General features: G+C 33.5%; 1 protein-coding gene across 2 annotated transcripts in view; it reads left to right on the top strand.

Moving 5' to 3' along the window:
- The window catches only part of TBCK (TBC1 domain containing kinase), a 230,316-nt gene that overhangs the window by 147,590 nt on the left and 62,433 nt on the right, over positions 1 to 20,293 (top strand). For both annotated transcript variants that reach the window (XM_049630974.1, XM_049630972.1), the window contains exon 23: positions 11,958 to 12,133. In XM_049630974.1, coding sequence (XP_049486931.1) covers positions 11,958 to 12,133 — 176 coding nt within the window. The remainder of the gene's footprint in view (positions 1 to 11,957; positions 12,134 to 20,293) is intronic.

The raw sequence follows: 20,293 nt of genomic DNA, 5'->3' as shown, positions 1-20,293 counted from the left end.
TTTAATTCTAAAATAATGAGAAGTCTTATAGCAATTTGCAAAAATAATCATCCAAACTTTCAGAATCTCTTCTTGAGCTTCAACTTCCTTCTCTGGATTCTCTCTCTCATGTAACCACATCTGCTCTTCCAGCACAGGTCCAAACCTGGGTCATATTAGATTGCTGTGGTTTAATTTTATGTCAGTGATGCCGCCGAAAGGGTAAAAGAGCTGGGGGCAGTAACATATTTGCCTTTAATCTTAGGACACGCCTGTTAATCTTCAGCTGATAGAGAGTAAGTAAAGGCTACTTGTTTGAGAATCTGTGTTTACACAGAGATGTAATTCACATGGAACTTTGCTCTCCTATCTATAGCTCCTTAGTAACAATTTGACAGTTTGAGGAAAGGAAACACTGTCCCCTTTGGAGGGCAAATCACAAGCTATATATTATATTCACAAGTGAGGAGTTTGTAAATCTAGGTGTTAAATTTGCTAAGTGTGGATGTAGGGAATATGACTATGGTCTAAACTTTGCTGCTGTGGCTGAAAAGATCAAAGTAATCTGGTCACCTAGGATATAACAATCTGTGGAATTAAAAAATGAAACTGTATTTTTGCAGAAACCAAAATTTTTTCAGGTAGAAAAATTCTACTTTCTTCAAACAGCATTTCATTGGCTCCAACCCTTTTCTGAGTTTGTTGTTGTTCTCCATATTTTTAGGCAGACACAAGTAACTGCTGATAAGAAACACATTTAGTTATCTAAGAGTTAAATTTGCTTAAAAAACAAATGAAGAACAAAAGAAAGGTACCTTAAGATTACATATTTATTAAGCACACTCAAGAGGAAAAAGAAACTGCTACCTACCCTGATTTTTATTTAGCTGATGATCTATATCTGGTACTTCACCAACTCTCTGTTGTTGCAAGTCTTCATCCTTTTGGGAAAATAATAACAATTTAAAATTTAATTTTTTTTTTAATTTTTCCTTCCTTCTTTCCCCCAAATTGAAAGTACCACCTTTCTTACTTATCAAAGTTTAATTAAATTATTTTGTATATGAGGAAATAGTTCACTTCTTATATTATTTGTTTCTGGGCAATAGATTCCTTTTGAAAATCGCACTATTTTTTTAATCTTTTGATGTTAAACGGTAACAAAGAAGCTAGTTTCACAAACTAGGAATACTGTCTGTACCTTGCATATATTTTGCTCTCATTTCCAACTTGCCAAAGTAAACAGAAGATGATTGATTAGGATTAAAAGAATTTTTCTGGTCAGTTCTAAAAAGGAAAAAAAAAATCACAAATGCTGATTGTGCATTTTGAAATCAAGCAAATTTAATGCCTTTCCAATTTCATACATAAATGTACCAGTTAAACACTTATGGAAGAATCTGTTGTCACATTGTATAGGCATGTTAATAGTAACTCTGGTTGTCCATGAAAGTAAAATTATTATTTCTGAAATCAGAAAATAAGAATATGCTTGTTAGAACTGACTTATTAAAAAGGTAAACTCTACCAGGGCACCTGGGTAGCTCAGATCATGACCTCACGGTCCGTGAGGTCTAGCCCCATGTCAGGCTCTGTGCTTACAGCTCAGATCCTAGAGCCTGCTTCGGATTCTGTGTCTCCCTCTCTCTCTGCCCCTCCTGACTGACTCTCCCTCTCTCTCTCTCTCTCTCTCTCTCTCTCTCTCTCTCTCTCTCAGAAATAAACATTAAAAAAATTGTTAAACTCTACCTACCTCTTAAATAGGATGCATTCTATTGTTGTGAATTGCCTTGATCCTCAGTAGCATTATTCTAGCTCATCACTTGTTTGGCCACTGTCTATAATTCCTGTTGGGGAAGAAAGAGGTTCTAATAAAAATATGACTTAAAAAAAAAAAACAGAAAGGGTCCAGATGTAGGCTTTGTTCTAAAGTACATCTGTGTTTTACTTTTAATCGAAGGACACTTATTTGGGACGTCTTTCCTAAATCTAAAGAGATCTCTTTTTTCACCATGTTGAGCTTCCTAACTGTAGTTGATGCTTGAAAGAACTGGAAATAATCATGGGAAGTCTTAAAATGTGAATCCAGATTAATATACACACAAACACACAGAATGTGCCTTTTCTAAGCAAAGTATTATGTGACATAAGTTTGGAACATATTTGAAATAAGCTTTTTAAGACTACAGAAAAAGGATAGACAAGATAACTCTATATTTCACTTTAATTCTTGAGACAGACTTTGTAGATAAAGACAGGATAGGATTAAACATTGATTTGAACTTACTAAATACATTATACTTTACTGAAATCCCTATCAACTGAGTTTAAAAGCATAAGCAAACAGCAAATTTAACTAAATTCTTTGCTAAAGCAGATTGCTAAATTCACAGTTCAGAACATCTATTTGATAGTAATATGATGGAAATACTACTCAGTTGGTATCCTTGTGAACAAAATAAGCTTGAATTTTTTTAAGTTGTCCTTTCTAGTTTTTTTTTTTTTTTTTTTTTTCTTTCAACAAAGAGACACCCAGTAGTCTAGTTGTTAAGAGCATGGCATGTGGAATTGGTCACCTAAGTTTCAGATCCTGGCTCTGCAGTTACAGCTGTGTGATCTTAGGGTCATGACTTAACCTTCTTGTTTCCTTACCTCTGATTATATGAGAATGATAATAGTACCTACCTCATAGGGTTGTTGTGTTAAAGAAACCAGTATATCTAAACAACTTAGAGCAGTGACTGGCATAGAGAAAATGCAGTGAAGTGATTATTATTATTAATTTTGCCATTATCATTATTATGCTTGTTTTCACTTTCCATTCTACCATGACATGCTTTCCTATTGATGGTATAAATGTAGCAATCACCCCATTTGGCTTTTTCTATAATTTTGTTTAATATGAAATTTATTGTCAAATCGGTTTCCATACAACACCCAGTGGTCATCCCAACAGGTGCCCTCCTCAATGCCCATCACCCACTTTCCCCTCCCTCCCACCCCCCATCAACCCTCAGTTTATTCTCAGTTTTTAAGAGTCTCTTATGGTTTGGCTCCCTCCCCCTCTAACTTTTTTTTTTCCCTTCCCCCCTTCCATGGTTCTTGTACCCCAACGTTTATAGCAGCATTTTCAACAATAGCCAAATTATGGAAAGAGCCTAAATGTCCATAAACTGATGAATGGATAAAGAAACTGTGGTTTATATATACAATGGAATATTACTTGGCAATGAGAAAGAATGAAATATGGCCTTTTGTAGCAACGTGGATGGAACTGGAGAGTGTTATGCTAAGTGAAATAAGTCATACAGAGAAAGACAGATACCATAAATTTAAAAAAAAAATTGTTTAACATTTATTCACTTTTGAGAGAGAGAGAGAGACAGAGTACAAGCAGGGGAGGGGCAGAGGGAGAGAAAGACACAAAATCCAAAGCAGGCTCCAGGCTCTGAGCTGTCAGCACAAAGCCCAACACAGGGCTCAAACCAATGAACCGTGAGATCATGACCTGAGCTGAAGTCAGATGCTTAACTGACTGAGCCACCCAGGCATCCCTTTATAAATTATTAAAGTAGATATCAGTCATATTGATTTCCTTGTTAGCTAAAACAATTGAGGAATTATCGAAGAAGTCAAGTAGACCTTCTATGTTGAGTGTATATTATGACTAAGAAGAATATTTCTTTTCATTGCTCAATGTAATGTAGTAGATAGCACAGACTTTGCAGTCAATACAGATAAGGATTTAAGTCCTAGCTCTACCACTCACAACCTGTGTGAACAGGGAAACTTTCAGTGTAGTTCTGCTGCTAAAAAAGCTGTCTATGGATGAGATAGATGTGAGTTCATATCCCACTTCTGGCACATAGTAGCTGCGTGAATTTGGAAAAATTTTTAATCCCACTGAGAATTCTGTACATTAGGAAAGTTTCAGTAAAATGGAGATAATAATATCTGCTTTGGTATTATGATGAGCACTAAAGATAACATACATAATGCAGCTGCCACAAAATATGGTACTGATTATGCATACACAGTATGTATGACTTTTTAAAGTACATGTAGTATTTAATATTTTATTTTATGTTTATTTTTATTTTATTTTAATCTTAGAGCAGGAGAGGGGGGCAGAGAGAGAGAATCTCAAGCAGTCTCCAGGCTCCAGGCTCAGTGAGGAGCCTGATGAGGGGCTCCATCCCATGACCCTGGGTTCATGATCTGAGCCAAAATCAAGAGTCAGACGCTCAACCAACTGAGCCTCCCAGGCACCCAGCTTTTAATATTTTAAAAATACATAAATAACTTGTAACATTCAATCTTTATAAGTTCCCTCTCCTTTCTTCCTCCTTTCCTTCACTTTATACTAACTCTTTAATTCTTGAAGAAAGAACACAGGAGAAAAGCATTATTATTTTTGCAAAAATTGTTCCCAAATTCTATTCCCTTGTAATATTTTTTAAATTTTTTTAAAGGAGTGTATGTTTTTTTCTTAACTTTATTTTATTTGAGAGAGAGCGAGAGAAAGAGAGAGAGAGAGTGGGGGAGGGGCAGAGAGAGAGACAGAGACAGAATCCCAAGCAGGCTCTGCACTGTCAGCACAGAGCCCCATACAGGGCTCACATCCACAAACTGTGAGATTATGACCTGAGCCGAAATCAAGAGTCAGACATTTAACTGACTGAGCCACCCAGGCGCCCTGATAAATTGTTATTAACTAAGGTCAGTAGTTTACATTAAGGTTCACCCTTTGTCTTGAACAGTACTGTGCGTTTTGACAAGTGAGTAATGTCATATATTTACCATTACAGCATTATACAGAACAGTTTCACCACCCTAAACATATCCTGTGCTGCAACTATACAGTCCTTCTCTCTACTCTCCTTACCCAACTCTCCCCTGGCACTCAGTGATTTTTTTACTGTCTTAATACTTTTGTCTTTACCAGAATGCCGTATAGTTGAAATCATAGAGTATACAGGCTTTTCAGACTTTTTGCCCCATGTCTGCTTAAGGCTTCAAAGCCCATTTCTTTATATCACTAAATAGCATTCCAAATTTTTAGAGTTTGAAAGGTAGAAAAGAATATTTCTTAAAAGGCAATCTCTTTCTAAGTAGAAATCTACCAAGTGCAAAATAGAAATTTAACCTATATTTTAACTGAGTTTCAAACAAGATCCTGGACTAACTGGGATCTAAGGCTTATGATTTTTAAAATTTCAGTTGAAGTGCTAAAAATTTTCATGTGTTTTATATTATCCCTATTTTATGATTGAGGGGAAAAAAAAAACAGAAAAATGAGTTTGGCCAGAGCTATACAGCTTGTAAGTCATTGAATTGAAATTTAAACCCAGATCATGCTGCCTCCCAGGTTAATGCTCTTTCCAGTATACCATTATTATTATTATACCACTTTCTAAGTAAATACTTTAAATGCCACTAGATCAAGAGCTAGACCAAGGGAGTGAGGCTTCAAGCCCACCATGTTCATCTCCTAAATTCATTCCCACCCCTTTTAAACCAGAACCTATAAAGTTTGAGACCTTTCCAATTAAGAATGACAAATTGTACATGTATGTTTATCCCTACTGCCTTGTGAAACATCACTAAAGCAAAACAGTAAGGGAATGAAAAAAAGTATAATCCTAAATACAAAGAGAATGTAAGAAGCGCACTAGTAGACAAGAAACAGCAACAAATATTTAGAAGATAGAACAAAATTACATCAATAATAACTCCCTTAATAAAAAGTAAAGAGAACTGAAACCTTCCTGCAAAGAGAATAATAGCAAGAAGCAAGCCAGTTCTTGGTGCAGAGTACCAAAGTCTCACAAATTGAAAGTGAATGAAAATGAGGCAGAAAAAAACAGAGGAATTAGTTCAATGTACACATAAGGAATAGTTTCATTTCTCCCACCTCTGTCAGCCTTTGCACCCACCTTGCTAGCCACGTGTCTTCTCTGCCACTTAACAGAAGACGGTAAGATAGGGAAATGGCCAGATTTTGTGGGCCTGAAGCTTAAACAATGTGGAGAAATTTAAGAGGATATAAATTACAGTACAAAATTAGACCATTAAAAAAATATTGAGAACGAGCAAAGAGATCATGACAAATTACAAAAAGGGAAAATAACATAATACTTTAATTATTAAATGTCAGATACCTCTGTATTTTTTCCTCCTTTTTTGCTTCATACTCATTGATTATCTCTACACATGACAATAATTGTACATATTTTCTATACAAAAAAAAAATCAGTCTTTCCACTGGCAGTGTTGGTTGAAATTTGTTTTTTTATTATTGATAGTGGGAATGCATAAGACATGTGACTTAACACAGATAATACCCTCTGTTGTGGTGCTGCAGATTTCTTTCCTATAAATACAGAAATGCTATTTTGTGAAATTCCTATTAAAAAAGAAAAAAAGTTAATGATGCACTTATAACTGTATATGTAACATTATCAAGCATATTCCTAAAAGGAGAGCATTTCTCTTTTGATTACACATCAATGGGAACCAGATTCTCTGCTTACAATTTTACATTTTAATGTTTGGAAGAATGCTTAAGCCTGATGTTTGGCTGTGTATATTTCAACCATTTCTCCTACCCATAAACAACTGGTGCTGGGACACATAATTTTACATTATACCTCTACTCTTATATAGTGGGTGATAAGAATATTCCAGGACATCATTTCTAGAGCAACTTTTCTATACTGTCAGACATAAACAAAGCCAGATCCTAGTTAAGTAATATACTCTTACAGTAGATAAGAGTCCAACATGAATTGAACTTCATTTTGTACAGAGGTAACTGAGCATTTTAAAGGAAGAATGAGAGAATAGGTGGGGAGGGTGGGTGAGTAGGGGGCTCAGAAGATTCAGGAAAATGAAAACTTACAGAAGTGTGAAAGAGGGCATTGGCCCATGTGAAACCCATCTAGGTTTGCTAATTGGCACTTACCAAAGGTAGGTTCCTACCTTCCCACAGAGGCTGGGAGACAAGTCTTTATAAGCAAAAGTTGAGGCATAGTCAAGAAAGGATGTAAATAAACCTGGCTAGAGTTTCATCCAGGAGAAAATCTTTTGTCAGGATGCCTGGATGGCTCATTCGGTTAAGCGTCCGACCAGCTTAGGTCACGATCTCACAACTTGTGAGTTCGAACCCCGCGTCAGGCTCTGTGCTGACAGCTCAGAGAGTGGAGCCTGCTTCGGATTCTGTGTCTCCCTCTCTCTCTGCCCCTCCCCCACTTGCACTCTGTCTCTCTCTCTCTCTCTCTCTCTCAAAAATAAACATTAAAAAAATTCTTTTGTCAGTACCCTAAAGTGACTTCAAATCACAAAACCATATCCCATTAAATGAAACTACGTAACTATTCCTGATTTAGCTTTTTCTTAGTTATATCTCAAAGTGCCCCTAGCCACTCTAATGTTGCCTAACACAAAATGAAGTGTAATGGAGGGAATTGGTGTAAAGACAGAAGTCTTCACTGTTTGTGACTTAAATATATTTACTTTTGCAAATAATACAAAAAACATATCCATGTGAACAGTAAATTTGGAGGGGTATTCTTTGGAGTAATAGAATCAAAGTATCTTTCTTCTTTGTTTTTTTTTTATGTTTGTTTATTTTTGAGAGAGAGAGATAGTGTAGGATGGGGAGGGGCAGAGAGAGAGGGGGACAGAGGATCCAAAGTAGGTTCCATGCTGTCAGCAGAGAGCCTGATGCAAGCCCAATGCTGGGTTCAAATCCACAAACCCTGGGATCATGACCAAAGCCAAAGTCCAATGCTTAACCAGACTGAGCCACTCAGGCACCCCTAGAATCAAAGTATCTTGAGACTCAGAGTCAATAGCATAGCAGAGAGCAGAAGTAAGAGAATATATGTAGTTAGAACCCCCACACTCCTCCATGGTCAATGCTGGCAAAGATTAGTTTAGACAGAGAATTATTCTCTGGAGAGATGGAACGTCCCCAGAGGGAGAAATACCTTATTTAGGCGTCTTCCAACAAATGACCGTGTCTCGAAGTTACCCAACAGTCAATCTACTAGTCACCAAGACCTTTCCACGTATACAAAACTTCCAATTTGATTTTCAGTACTATTCTTTTTAAATATGTAGTCATAAATCACCAAATCTCTATAGAAAACCTCTAAAAGACACAAACCAGCAAACTGAATAAAAGAATATCCTAAGAAAGATAGTTATAAGAAGATATTGCAACTATGACAAATCAGTTTTTTTAAGTAACAACAAAAAGATTTACTGGAAACTAAAAATGATGTGGAAATGCAAGTGAGCTTTCTAATAAAAGAGTTAGATGATAAAGCTTAGGAAATCTCTCAGAGAAGAAAACAAAAATACAGATGCAAAGTAAGAAGAAAAGACAAAATTATTAGAAAACCAACTCAGGGTGTTCAAGATTTCTTTAATAAGAGAGAAGAAAGAACAGAAAGAAAGCATCACAGACATCAAACAAGAACTTTCTCTGTAAGTGAAGGATTACAAAAGGACCATCAAATACCTAGCATAATGAAGTGACATACTTTTACATATATCATTTTGAATTTTTAGAACACCAAGAATCCTAAAAGTTTACAGAAAAGGAGAAAATCACATACAAATTATTTCAATTCAGAATCATATCATACTTCTCAGAAGACAATGGAGCACTATTTTTCATAACTGAAGGAAAAAAATTCAACCCTAGAATGCTCTGCCTACTCCAACCAACAGTCAAGGACAGAATAAATATATTAAAAGATATATTTTTTAATAGCTTTCATAAAAGCTACTGGAAAATGAGTTCCACGAAAATGATGGAGTAGATCAAGAAAGAGTAAATAATGTCTTGCCCTTCAAATTAAAGATTAAATATAGAGGAGAGCCAAAGGGAATTAGATGATAGTAAAGAGAAATGCCAGGACAACAGCTGTTCACTAGATCTTGGAAGCCGCTCATAGCCACTAGAGCAAGAGAACAGAGGTCTTCAGGAGAGAGGTATTTTCCACCTCTTCTGGCCCAAATGAAATATGAGATGTGTTTTATTATTTTGGACATAGTTCAGTCTTTCTGAGAGATATGATAGTACTGCATGAGGACAAAGAAATCAGGATTTAGAGGAGTTATTTCTCTGTGTCACAAAGTTCCTCATGGAGCTTAGAATCAAACCTGGGAAACCATAATCCAGGGAACGTGCTTTATTCACAATGCATTATATTAAAATTACAATGCAAAATTAAAAAAAAAAGTTGTGTCCCAGGAGAAGATAATATTACTTTTTAAGAATAGTTGCATATTTTGAGGTACAATTACAGAGTACTTTTTGCATAATATTTTGGTTATGATAAAGTGCTTTGGAGGGATTTTTGAGATGGAGAGGTGACATGGGTTAAGTGAATGGAGAATGGGATATCTGCCAGTACTAATAATTGGAGTGGAATTAGGGTCGATGCCAGTAAATTCTCAGGATTCACTGTAAAATTTTTATGGTACTGGTAGGGTGTGTTGGAAGTAGATACAACTGACTTTTCCATTGCTAGTGATTTAATGACTGAACTACAACCCCTAATCTGGATCATTGACATGACTTCAAGCTCCTACTGGGCAACAGATGTGTCAGACTGATTCAAGCACCACTTATGCAAAATCTATGGTCTGAAAAAAAAATCTTTTTGGCGATTAAATGGTATTAAATGGATCAAATTTTTTAAATGACAGGGTTTTCTCTCTTTAGCTTCAAATTTTTATCTTAAACATATTAACTGGAATTTTTCTAAAATGAATTCAGCATCTCTCTTCCTTCTTAAGTTGAGTAGAGAACCCATCTTGAACTTTGATTTTTATTCCAATTGGTATCTGTGTTCTTCTTATTGTGGAGAAAGTGTCAACTTGATCATGTTATAGGGTTTTTTTAAAATATATTTCACTGTATTTACCATTGCTCAAATAAATAGACCCATGTCTCAAAACATGCTTAACTGTTTTTTTTAAATATATTTTATGTTAGGAAGAGCATATGGAATGATGAAACCTGACCTCTTTGTGTAGCCATGGAAGTAACCAACTGTGAATCTGGTAAACATCACTAATAGCAGATAAAGGAATGCTTAATTGAGTAACTGGTCTTTCCGGGCCTGCTGTCCATACACCAAATCTAAATGAATTGAGAAATAAAAGATGCTTTATAACCCTTTAGAAACCTCGGACATTCTACTCATAATAACACATTTACCATATTAAATCACTCAGTTTCCTTATGTCTTAGTTTCTTCATCTTCAGGAGAAATGAGAGATTACAATAACTTTCTACAAGAATCATTGTAAGAATTAAATGTTTCTCATGTAATAGATTCTCACTAAGTATTCATTTCTCTTTTACTGCTCCAAGTGTTTTCCTCCCTACAAAAGTAGGCAATTGCAAATGTACCATCCACAGAATTGACTTAAGTGCATATGTCCTAGGTGCCTGGGTGGCTCAGTTAAGCATCCAGCTCTTGATTTCAGCTCAGTTCATGATCTCACAGTTGTGAGAGTGAGCCCTGCATCAGGCTCTGCACTGGGCATGGAGCCTGTTTAAGATTCATTCTCTCTCTCTCTCTCTGTCTCTCTCTCTCTCTCTTTCCTTCCCCCTTTCCCCCCACTGCTCCTCCCTCAGAGCACACATGCTTGCTCTCTCTCTCTCTCTCTCTCTCTCTCCCTCTAGTAAAAACATTAATAAATAAAAAAAATAAAAATTTCCCAGTTTTAATTTGGGGAGGTAGAGGAAGCAGCAGAATAGATTTTTTTTTTTTAAAAAAGACATATGTTCTTCTTCCCTTATGTATAAGTTCCTTGCTTCAAAAAGAGAAATAGGGAACTTATCCCTTTGTAATTTAAAACATGAAGTATGTTTTTTTTTTCATTGCTTACCTAAGCTATACTTGGACTTTTACAAAGAAAATGAGAATATCTGCCATTTACTAATGTTAGGAATATAGAAAGGGAAAAGCTAGCCTATGCTAAACTCCTTGATCTTAGTCAACTTCTTGAATTTCTTCTGCCTTTCTATGGTCTGTCCACTTTCTCCAGTTTTAGTATATGTACTGCCAAAGCGAGCACTGTCCACTTTCTCCATATGGGAACAGCTTACTCCACATCAGGAATATTGACCTCCTGAAGAACTATGGTACCATCAAAACAAACAATAACTTGGAGTGTGATAATCTTTCTATTTTTATTAACTCTGTATCAAAGATGCATGAATTTCAGATTTGAGAAAGAAAAGAAAATCTATGAAAATGTTTCCTTTTTTATCATTTTAACCAAGTGCATTTAATTTTTCTATTAAAAGTGAAGTTTCTATATGAAACTTCACTTATGCCTTTCTTCATTTAACTCAGAAAATTATTTTTAAAATTGAGAATTGATATTTTAATAAATTTTTTCTTGCTTATTTTATATCTCCTTTGATAGATGAAAATAAAACTTTTAGTATACTTCACTAGAAGTCCTGGTGATCTGAATCTTTTGCCTATCCGCTCCCTAATTGCAGCCTTCCCTTCTCCAACCTCTATTTTACTTTGAAAAATTGAGAATATTATTAGAGTGAATGAGGCAGATTCTTAAATAAGATGTGTTATATTCCATGATGTTTAAATAATGATATATTGAAATATTCCAACATATATATTGTATGTATGTATGTGTGTATATATGTAGATAATGCCAAATAAAACACACATGAAATATATGAATATATTTACATGTATAAATGTATGTATATATGTATATATACAATAATGTAAAATACTGCTGCCATTCTAGTCATATATATGCTGATTAATATCTCCATTATAGTTTCACTCACATCTTTTCTAATTGGTTATCATTTTAGCCATATTGGATATATACATTTAGGAAAGATAGTGTTTTTTATATAAATGTAGCAATTCAAATTCTAAGTGTTTGGCTTTTTAAAAAAATTTTCTATCTAGAAATTGACATTGAACGCTGTGTGCGAGAATCAATCAACCTCTTTTGTTGGACTCCTAAAAGTGCTACTTACAGACAGCATGCTCAACCTCCAAAGCCAACTTCTGATAGCAGTGGAGTCAGAAGTTCAACACCTTTTTTCTCCACTGAGTGTCCAGATCCTCCGAAAACAGATTTGGTATGTATTTGCAAATTTAATTTACAAACTCTAAAGGAAGATGGATGTTAAAAATACAGTGTAGCATAATTATTGCTCATAATAATATTATCACTTATGTCCCTTTTACATATATATTCTCTTATGTATGATTGTACTTACGCAACTTTCAAAAAACCTTTGTGTGTATTTAGTTTTATAACTAAGATTAACATATTCCTTCAGGTAGAAAGTTTCACATTTTTTCTGTATAATCACAGTGTCTCAACTTGTCATATACTAAAAGGATTACAGAAGCAAAAGGAAGAATTATAAAAATAGAGAAAGACAAAATTCTTAATATATAAGAATAATAATATGTACTTATTAATTGCTGATTGACCAAAAAATATATACATATCATTTTGAAAAGCTATGCCAGTCAGCTCTTTCAACATTATTATTCTTTGTAAATACTTGGCTTTATAAATATAGTTGACTAAGCTTTCAGCTATAATAATTCATATATTTCAAACATTCCAGTATTACAATATCTTAATTATTTCCATGAAATTAAATTTCAATTAATATGTATATAGGGTTTTTTAGATACCTTAATAAATTTAATAGGATAGACTCTGACCTTTATTAAAGTAACATTTTAGTGACAAAACATTTTCAGTTTTCTTTCATATATGTTAAACAATAGATTTTGTCCCTAGATATTTTTAGAACTAGATATTTTTGCAAGAATTTGCAATTTTCACCTCTTGCTCTTTCTGTGATTTTTCATGTTCCCCAAATATGAGGGAATCCATGTTTTCACATTATCCCATTGTGACATAATTGTATTTATTAAAGATACTTATAAACGTGATTCTGATTGTGGTTGAATACAAAGTAGTTTAAGTAATTACAGTTTCTGCTTCCAGAAATATAGATAATAAAGAGGAAAACATTTATATGATTACATGTATGAAAAATTATGGTAAGATACTTCAAAATATCTTAAGAGATAAAACTAGAATAAGAACCTACACTAGTAATAAATATTTGCATTACAGTTTTCCAAAAGTAGACTGAGCCTCCCGAAGAGAAATAAATTCTTGAACACTGGAAGTGTTCCAGCAGATACATTTGCTTTAAGTTTATTTATTTTGAGAGAAAGAGAAAGAGAGAGAAAATGTGAGTGGGGGAAGGGCAGAGAGAGAGAGAGAGAGAGAAAGAGAGAGTGTCCCAAGCAGGCTTCATGCTGACAGCCAAGAGCCCCATGCAGGGCTCGAACCCACAAACCACAAGATGATGACTTGAGCCGAAAGCAAGAGTTGCATGTTTAACCAGCTGTGCCACCCAGGCTCCCCCCAGCAGATGATGTTAGTGCCAACTAATGGATTTGGTACAAGAGCTCACTTATCACTAAGGGTGGTTCTACATGACCTGTAAGATTGCTTGAACTCTTAAATTTAGTGATTCTATATAAAAACTTGTAGTTTTCTTCTTTTCAAATTGTAAAACATATCCTCTTTATATAAGAAAAACATTAATTCACATCTCCATACTAGAAAGATATCCTTTGGCAGATGAGCAGTTTTTAGGTAACTATAATGGCATTTAATGAAGGGGAAGGTGAGGAAGTATAGAAATTAATAAGATAACACTGAGCTGGGAATTGTAAAAATTAAGTAAAAATAAAGGTATAAGGGAATTATAATATCTGAATACGTGGTGTCACCTTAAAAATATACCAGAATTTTTAAATGTAGACACGTAATTCACTCCTCATAGGAACCTATAACAAAGTATGATTATCCCTATTTCATAATAAGAGCATGAAACTAAACCCAGAAAGGGATTAATAGTTTATATAGCTAGTAAATACTAACACTAAAATTGAGCCCCCATCATTAAGACAACATAGGATGTGTGTTTTTTTTTAATTGATTGAACTATAATTTGCACAGCATAAATTTCACTCTTTTTAAGTGTAAAATTCAGTGGTTTTTAGAATATTTACAAAGTTGTGCAACTGTCACCACTGTATAATTCCAGAATAGTTTCATCACCCCCAAAATAAAACTCTATATCCATTATGAGTCACTCTCATACTGACATGTGCCATCTTGCAAGTGCAGGTAGCATACTTTGTAGGGGAACAGTAAGGAGACTATGTATAGAATGTAATGAGTGAAGATGGGAGTGGAAAGTGATAAACTTAGAGACATATCAGTGGGTAAGATCTTGTACAATTCCAAAAACTGATTTTATGCCAAATGAGAGGCAAAGCTGTTCTAAGATTTTGAGCAGATTTGTGACATTATCTGACTTATGTGTGAAAGGATTATTTGGGCTACTGTATGGAAAAGAGACAATAGAAGGACAAAGGCAAAATGGAGACCCAGGAGAAAGTATGGTGATTTGTATCCAAAGGTCTAGCGGTGGAGGGGATGAGAAGTAATCAGATATATTTTGAACACAAGTCCAAGAGATTGTGCTGGTTGATTATGAGACATAGATAGAGGAATCAAGGATAAATCCAGAATTTGGGGCCTAGACTAGAAGAATAGTGTTTTGGTGTTTTCACTTACTGATTAAGGAAGACTGTAGGAGAAGCAGGTTGAAAGGTAGAAATTAATTTTAACATATGGATTTAGAGATTGTTAGTTGATCATAATGAATACATTATATTGTTTTATACATAATATCTTTTATGCTATTATGTTTTGTAGTTGATTATTACCAGTATAATAGAAAGATTATTATTTATTTTAGATTCATTGTATAGTTAGCAAACTTGTTTGATTTATGTTTTTAATAGAATTTATTTTTTAGACAGTTTTAGGTTTATAGCCAAATTGAGCAGTAAGTTCAGAGATTTCTCACGTGCTCCCTGCTCCCACACATGCATAGTCTCCCCATTATCAACATCCCCCACAGAGAGGTACATTTGTTACAACTGATAAACCTACCTTGACAATTATTATCACTCAAAGTCCATAGTTTATATTAGGGTTCATTCTTCGCCTTGTACACTCTATGGGTTTAAACAAAAGTATGATGGTGTGTATGCATCATTATGGTGTACAGAATAGTTCCACTGCCCTAAAAAATACACTGTGTTCCACCTATTCCTCCTGCCCTGTCTCTCAAACACTAGGAACACACATCTTTTTACTGTTTCCATAGTTTTTCCTTCTCCAGAATGTCATAGGGTTAGAATCATACGGTATGTAGTCTTTTCAGATTGATTTCTTTCACTCGGTAATATGCATTTAAGTTTCCTCTGTGTCTTTTCATGTCTTGATAGCTCATTTTTTTAGTGCTGAATAATGGTTCATTTTCTGGAGTATCAGTTTTTTAACCATTCACCTCCTGAATAACATCTTAGTTCTTCTAAGTTTTAGCAAGTATACACAAAGCTTCATGAACATCCATGAGCAATTTTTGTGTGGACAAAATTTTCAACTCCTTTGAGTAAATAAGTATTTTGGAATTGATTCTTTTTTTAAATCTAATAGATTGTGGATTCTCTTGGATGCTTATGAAGCTAATGTAATCATACTTTCTAGTTACTACTTTTATTAATATATCTTTGATTTTTTTTTGTCTTATTGCATTGAACAAGACCTATAGTATGAAGTAAGTTAGAAGTTAGAAGAGTGGGTAGATTTTTTAATACTTGAATTTAATAAAAATTCTTCTAATTTCACCATTAAGTTTGATGTTTTTGATAACTACTGTATTTGGGTGATGAATTTCCCCTCTTTTTCTATATGGAAAAGTTTCCCTTTCTTTTTCTCACAGTAGAGTAATTACCATGAATGAGTGTTGAATTTGATCAGATGTTTATTCTACTGGTAAGGATTGACTAGGATCATCTATTTTCCTCCTTTAAGGTAATAATGTATAACATTATTAAAATTTATGATAATTGCATTCCTGAGATAGACTCTAGCAGGTCACTACAAAAAAAAGAAATACTGACTATTTTGATTTGCTAATATTGAATTTTAAGTGAGATAAATTTATAATTTTCAGTCTGTCCTTGTTAGTCTTTAATATTAAGATTATATTTCTCCCTCCTTTCTACTGTCCAATCAGTTTGTATGAAAGGGATTTTATTTCTTATAGATGCAGTAAAACTTATCTATAAAACCATCTGAGCCTGTTGTCTTTTAATTAGGGAGTATTTGATTGTTCATTCTTCTTAAGTCAATTTTTATATGAGTTTATGGGTTTCTTAAAATTGCCCATCTAAAATACCATACTTATTTTATCAGAATCCTTTTTTAAAGTATCTATTTTGTCTGATTTTTATGTTTATATAATTCTTTTTTCAAAATATTTTAATTTTTTTTACATTTTATCTGAAATTTTGTCCCCTTTTTCCATCCTATTGTTTATTTGAAGCCCTCTTGGTTCAGATTTAAATGTTTAATACAATAGAAAGTAGATGCAAAAAAATAATGTATGCATGCACTATAAAAACATATTCACTAAATTTGGGATAATCACAATTCAGATTTATATACTATATATCAATGTCAGAATCTAAACAGATAAAAAATGACTTTTTTAAAAAGAATAGAATTTATTGTCAAATTGGCTTACATAGAACACCCAGTGCTCATCCCAACAGGGCCTTTTAAAATCAAAATATAAACTGCCCTCTGACTAGTAGAATGGAAACTTGAAAATAACTATAAGAAGAAAACTCTAGTTAACATTAACTTATACATGCATCTATCGTATTTATTTCCTGAAGTAGACCCCTAGAAAAAGTATGAGCTTTGCTGTTAAATGGACTTGGTTTTAAATTTCACCCTGCTTCTTTGGTTTTATAATCTTATAATTTTTATAATTGCTCTAATCTCCTATTTGTAAAAGTGAGCATAATTATAATAATTCCTACCTTGCAGAATTGTTTTAAGAATGGTATGTGCAGAGTACCTAGTTCAGTCTCTAATATATAATAAGCACTCAACACTGGTAACAATTAATATTGCATGTTTTAGTACTTAAGGATTAAATGTTTAAACTTTGAAAACTTACCAAGAATTTTATGACAACCTTCTATATCTGAATAATATGTACAAAAGAGATGTTCTGGTATTTTATTTCTGCTCAGCATTGCTAGCTAGCTTTATTACTATCACTTTACATTTAGAAGTCACTACAAACAGTAAGGGCAGGAGTAAGGGAAAGGGAGGCTGGCTCTCCAAAGAAGGAATCATTCTGGCATTTTTACCTCAGTAATTTCAGTTTAAGATTTCATTCTGACCTTTAATTCTTAGTTTTAATACTATTTTGATCTGGAAACCACTAAAGAATTGCCAAAAGAATTATTTCATCTAGTGCCAATGTCTTTCCCATCAACGTTTCTTTAAATAGCTAAAATTCTACTTCACAATTCTGACCACAGCTTACTAATTTAAAAAAATACATAGCTAGATAAATTTATGTGTAAATCTCTTTCAATATATATAAGTATATAGATTTGTATAAAGATATGTATATATGTATGTGTGTGTGTAACTGATGAATAGAATGAAATGGATTTTTTAAACAATGTAGTTTGAAATTCCTACTTATAATAAATAAATGAACTAGTAGGTTGAAAATAGGTGGATTTTGACATTTATCATGTTGAAAATTAAACTATAGAGGAATTGGGATGGGGAGAGAAGAATGGGAGAGGAATGGAAAAATTACATACTCAAGGGAACATTTAAGGTTGGAAAAAATATATTCTCAGCATTAAATTAATAATTTTGTATATTGGGGGAAAATTTTTGTGATACAAGCTATGAAAGTTAATCTTGACATTATTTTCCCTGCGAGTAGAGGAATAATATATGTATAGTGTTTCTCAATGTGTAACAAAAGTTGTGTCTCCCACCACCAAAGTTTAAGATATATGAATAATTTATGTAATTGTCAATACCTTTTACCAATCTTTTCTTCCTATCCTTTCACCAATCTACATTTTAAGTGTAGATATTTAAGATAAATGTGTAAACGTTAATTGGGAGTGAGCATTATAACTTAGTGCTTTGACCATAAGATTTGGGGAAGGTGGGAAATTCTTACAATTCCTCAACTGAGATATGTCACCATGCCTTATCACCACCATTGAACTGTTGATGAATTTATTTAAAAACAAAAAAACCAAACTGCTGCTGACTCAATCTTAATATTAGCTTTAGAAAGCAATAGGATTATATGTGTGATTTTTAGTTCCTCAAATTTATAGTCACACTAGAGAAAAAGTATATTGGAGGCATTAGATCTCTTGAATCCAATGAAACTATTGTGAATGTGAGTGTTTTTTCAAAGGCCATCTTTAGAATTAAATTTCTTGTTTTCTGTTTGGTTATATATGCTTTTTTGTCAGATTTAGATTATTTTTGATAGTACATAGGATCACCACAGTGAAAGCTACTACATTGTACTTTTGCTACTGTCTTCCATTGTCACTTTGAGATTCAAAATATCATAGAATCAGTTAACAGCTTTTGCAAAATAGATCCAAGTCCTTCAATTCTTAAGTCTTCATATTGCTACTACCTACATGTGATAAAAAGACACTGCTATTGCTGTATCTGTATAATACTTGTTGGACAGATTGGTTTTTGTTTTTTGAGAGAGAGAAAGAGGGAGAGTGCACATGCATGAGTGAGGGAGGGGTGAGGAGAGAGGGAAATAGAGAATCTTAAGCAATCTTAATCTTCATGATGCTCAGGGCCCCAACCTATGACCATGAGATCATGACCATAGCCCAAATCAAGAGTTGGACACTCAACTGACTTAGCCGCCCAGGCACCCACAGATGTTATTTTTAAGATATGGTTATACATCTGTACTCAAATAAACCTGTTCAAGTGATCATAATGCTTTCACCAAAAAAAAAAAAAAAAAAAAAAAAAAAAAGACCACATTTTAGGCTACAAGTAAATTTCGGTAAATTTTAAGAATTGCAAATAATACAGACAACATTCTTCAAATCATTAGTCAGTCAAATTGGAAAGTAAGAGAAATAAAAGTAAAAACTTCTTACTACTTGGAAATTAAAAATAAAGGAGCAGGGGTGCCTGGGTGGGTCAGTTGGTTAAGCATCCAACTCTTGGTTTCAGCTCAGGTCATGATCTCATGGTTTCATGAATTTGAGCCCCATGTTGGGCTCCTTGCTGACAGTGCAGAGTCTGCTTGAGATTCTCTGTCTCCCTCTCTCTCTGCCCTTCCCCAACTCTTGCTGTCTCTGTCTCTCTCAAAATAAGTAAACTTTTAAAAAATAAGATAAAAGTAAATAAAAATAAGCCAAAAAAAATTAAACAACTTTTTATTCTTCTGATAAGGAAAAATTCCATGAAAGTTCTAGAGTATCTAGAAAATAATATGAAAACCGTACATATCAGAACCTATGGGATACAGCTAAAGTGGATATTTTTCTCAACACATTCATAATGCCTACATATATTAGATATTTATTGATCGTCCTTATCAACTCATTTTATTTCAGTGAGCCTTTGAAAGATATACTTACTTATGTAAATAAGTAAAGGAGATCAAGAATTCCTTTTTTATCACCATGAGCAGTTTCAACACCACCCTAATAAAAGGTGTATGGAAAATAAAAATAATATTTTATATTTACCTAATTTTGTTTTACTTATTCTTTCTAATGCATACTAAACTTTGGTAAAGAGCCCATTCACTGGAATTGGTCACATTAATTCTGCTAACAAGAGAATTTGCAACACTGTGGAGTTCTACTACTAATATTCTGGTGTATTAGGTATGTAGGGACCAAGATTTCACAATAATACACAACTTGTAACTTTATGAATATTAAATTCTTAGGAGTTAAAAGAAGCTGGGTAGTTGTAATTATTCACATAAAATAAAGGAATTCTTAAATACACAGACCTGAAATTATATTCTAAGAACTTAATGTAGCTATTCTAATCATACATCCAACCACCTTTTACTTTGAATACACCTTTCTTGAATTCTACAGTCTAAGACTACCAGAAATCCTTCCTCCTTGTTAATGATACTATCATATTATATGTGCAAGTCATATTTAATTTTTATTACGTTTTATTACATTTTATATTGACTTTTGCCCTTTCAAAAATATGTTGTACTCTGTCATAAATATCATATGGGAAAATATATAACTTCATATTTATAAAATAAGGCTAT

This window comes from Panthera uncia, chromosome B1, assembly GCF_023721935.1.
Source record: "Panthera uncia isolate 11264 chromosome B1, Puncia_PCG_1.0, whole genome shotgun sequence".
NCBI classification, from domain to species: Eukaryota; Metazoa; Chordata; class Mammalia; order Carnivora; family Felidae; genus Panthera; species Panthera uncia.
The sequence above is the reverse complement of the archived record's forward strand: the minus strand, read 5'-3'. Positions and strand labels throughout refer to the sequence as shown.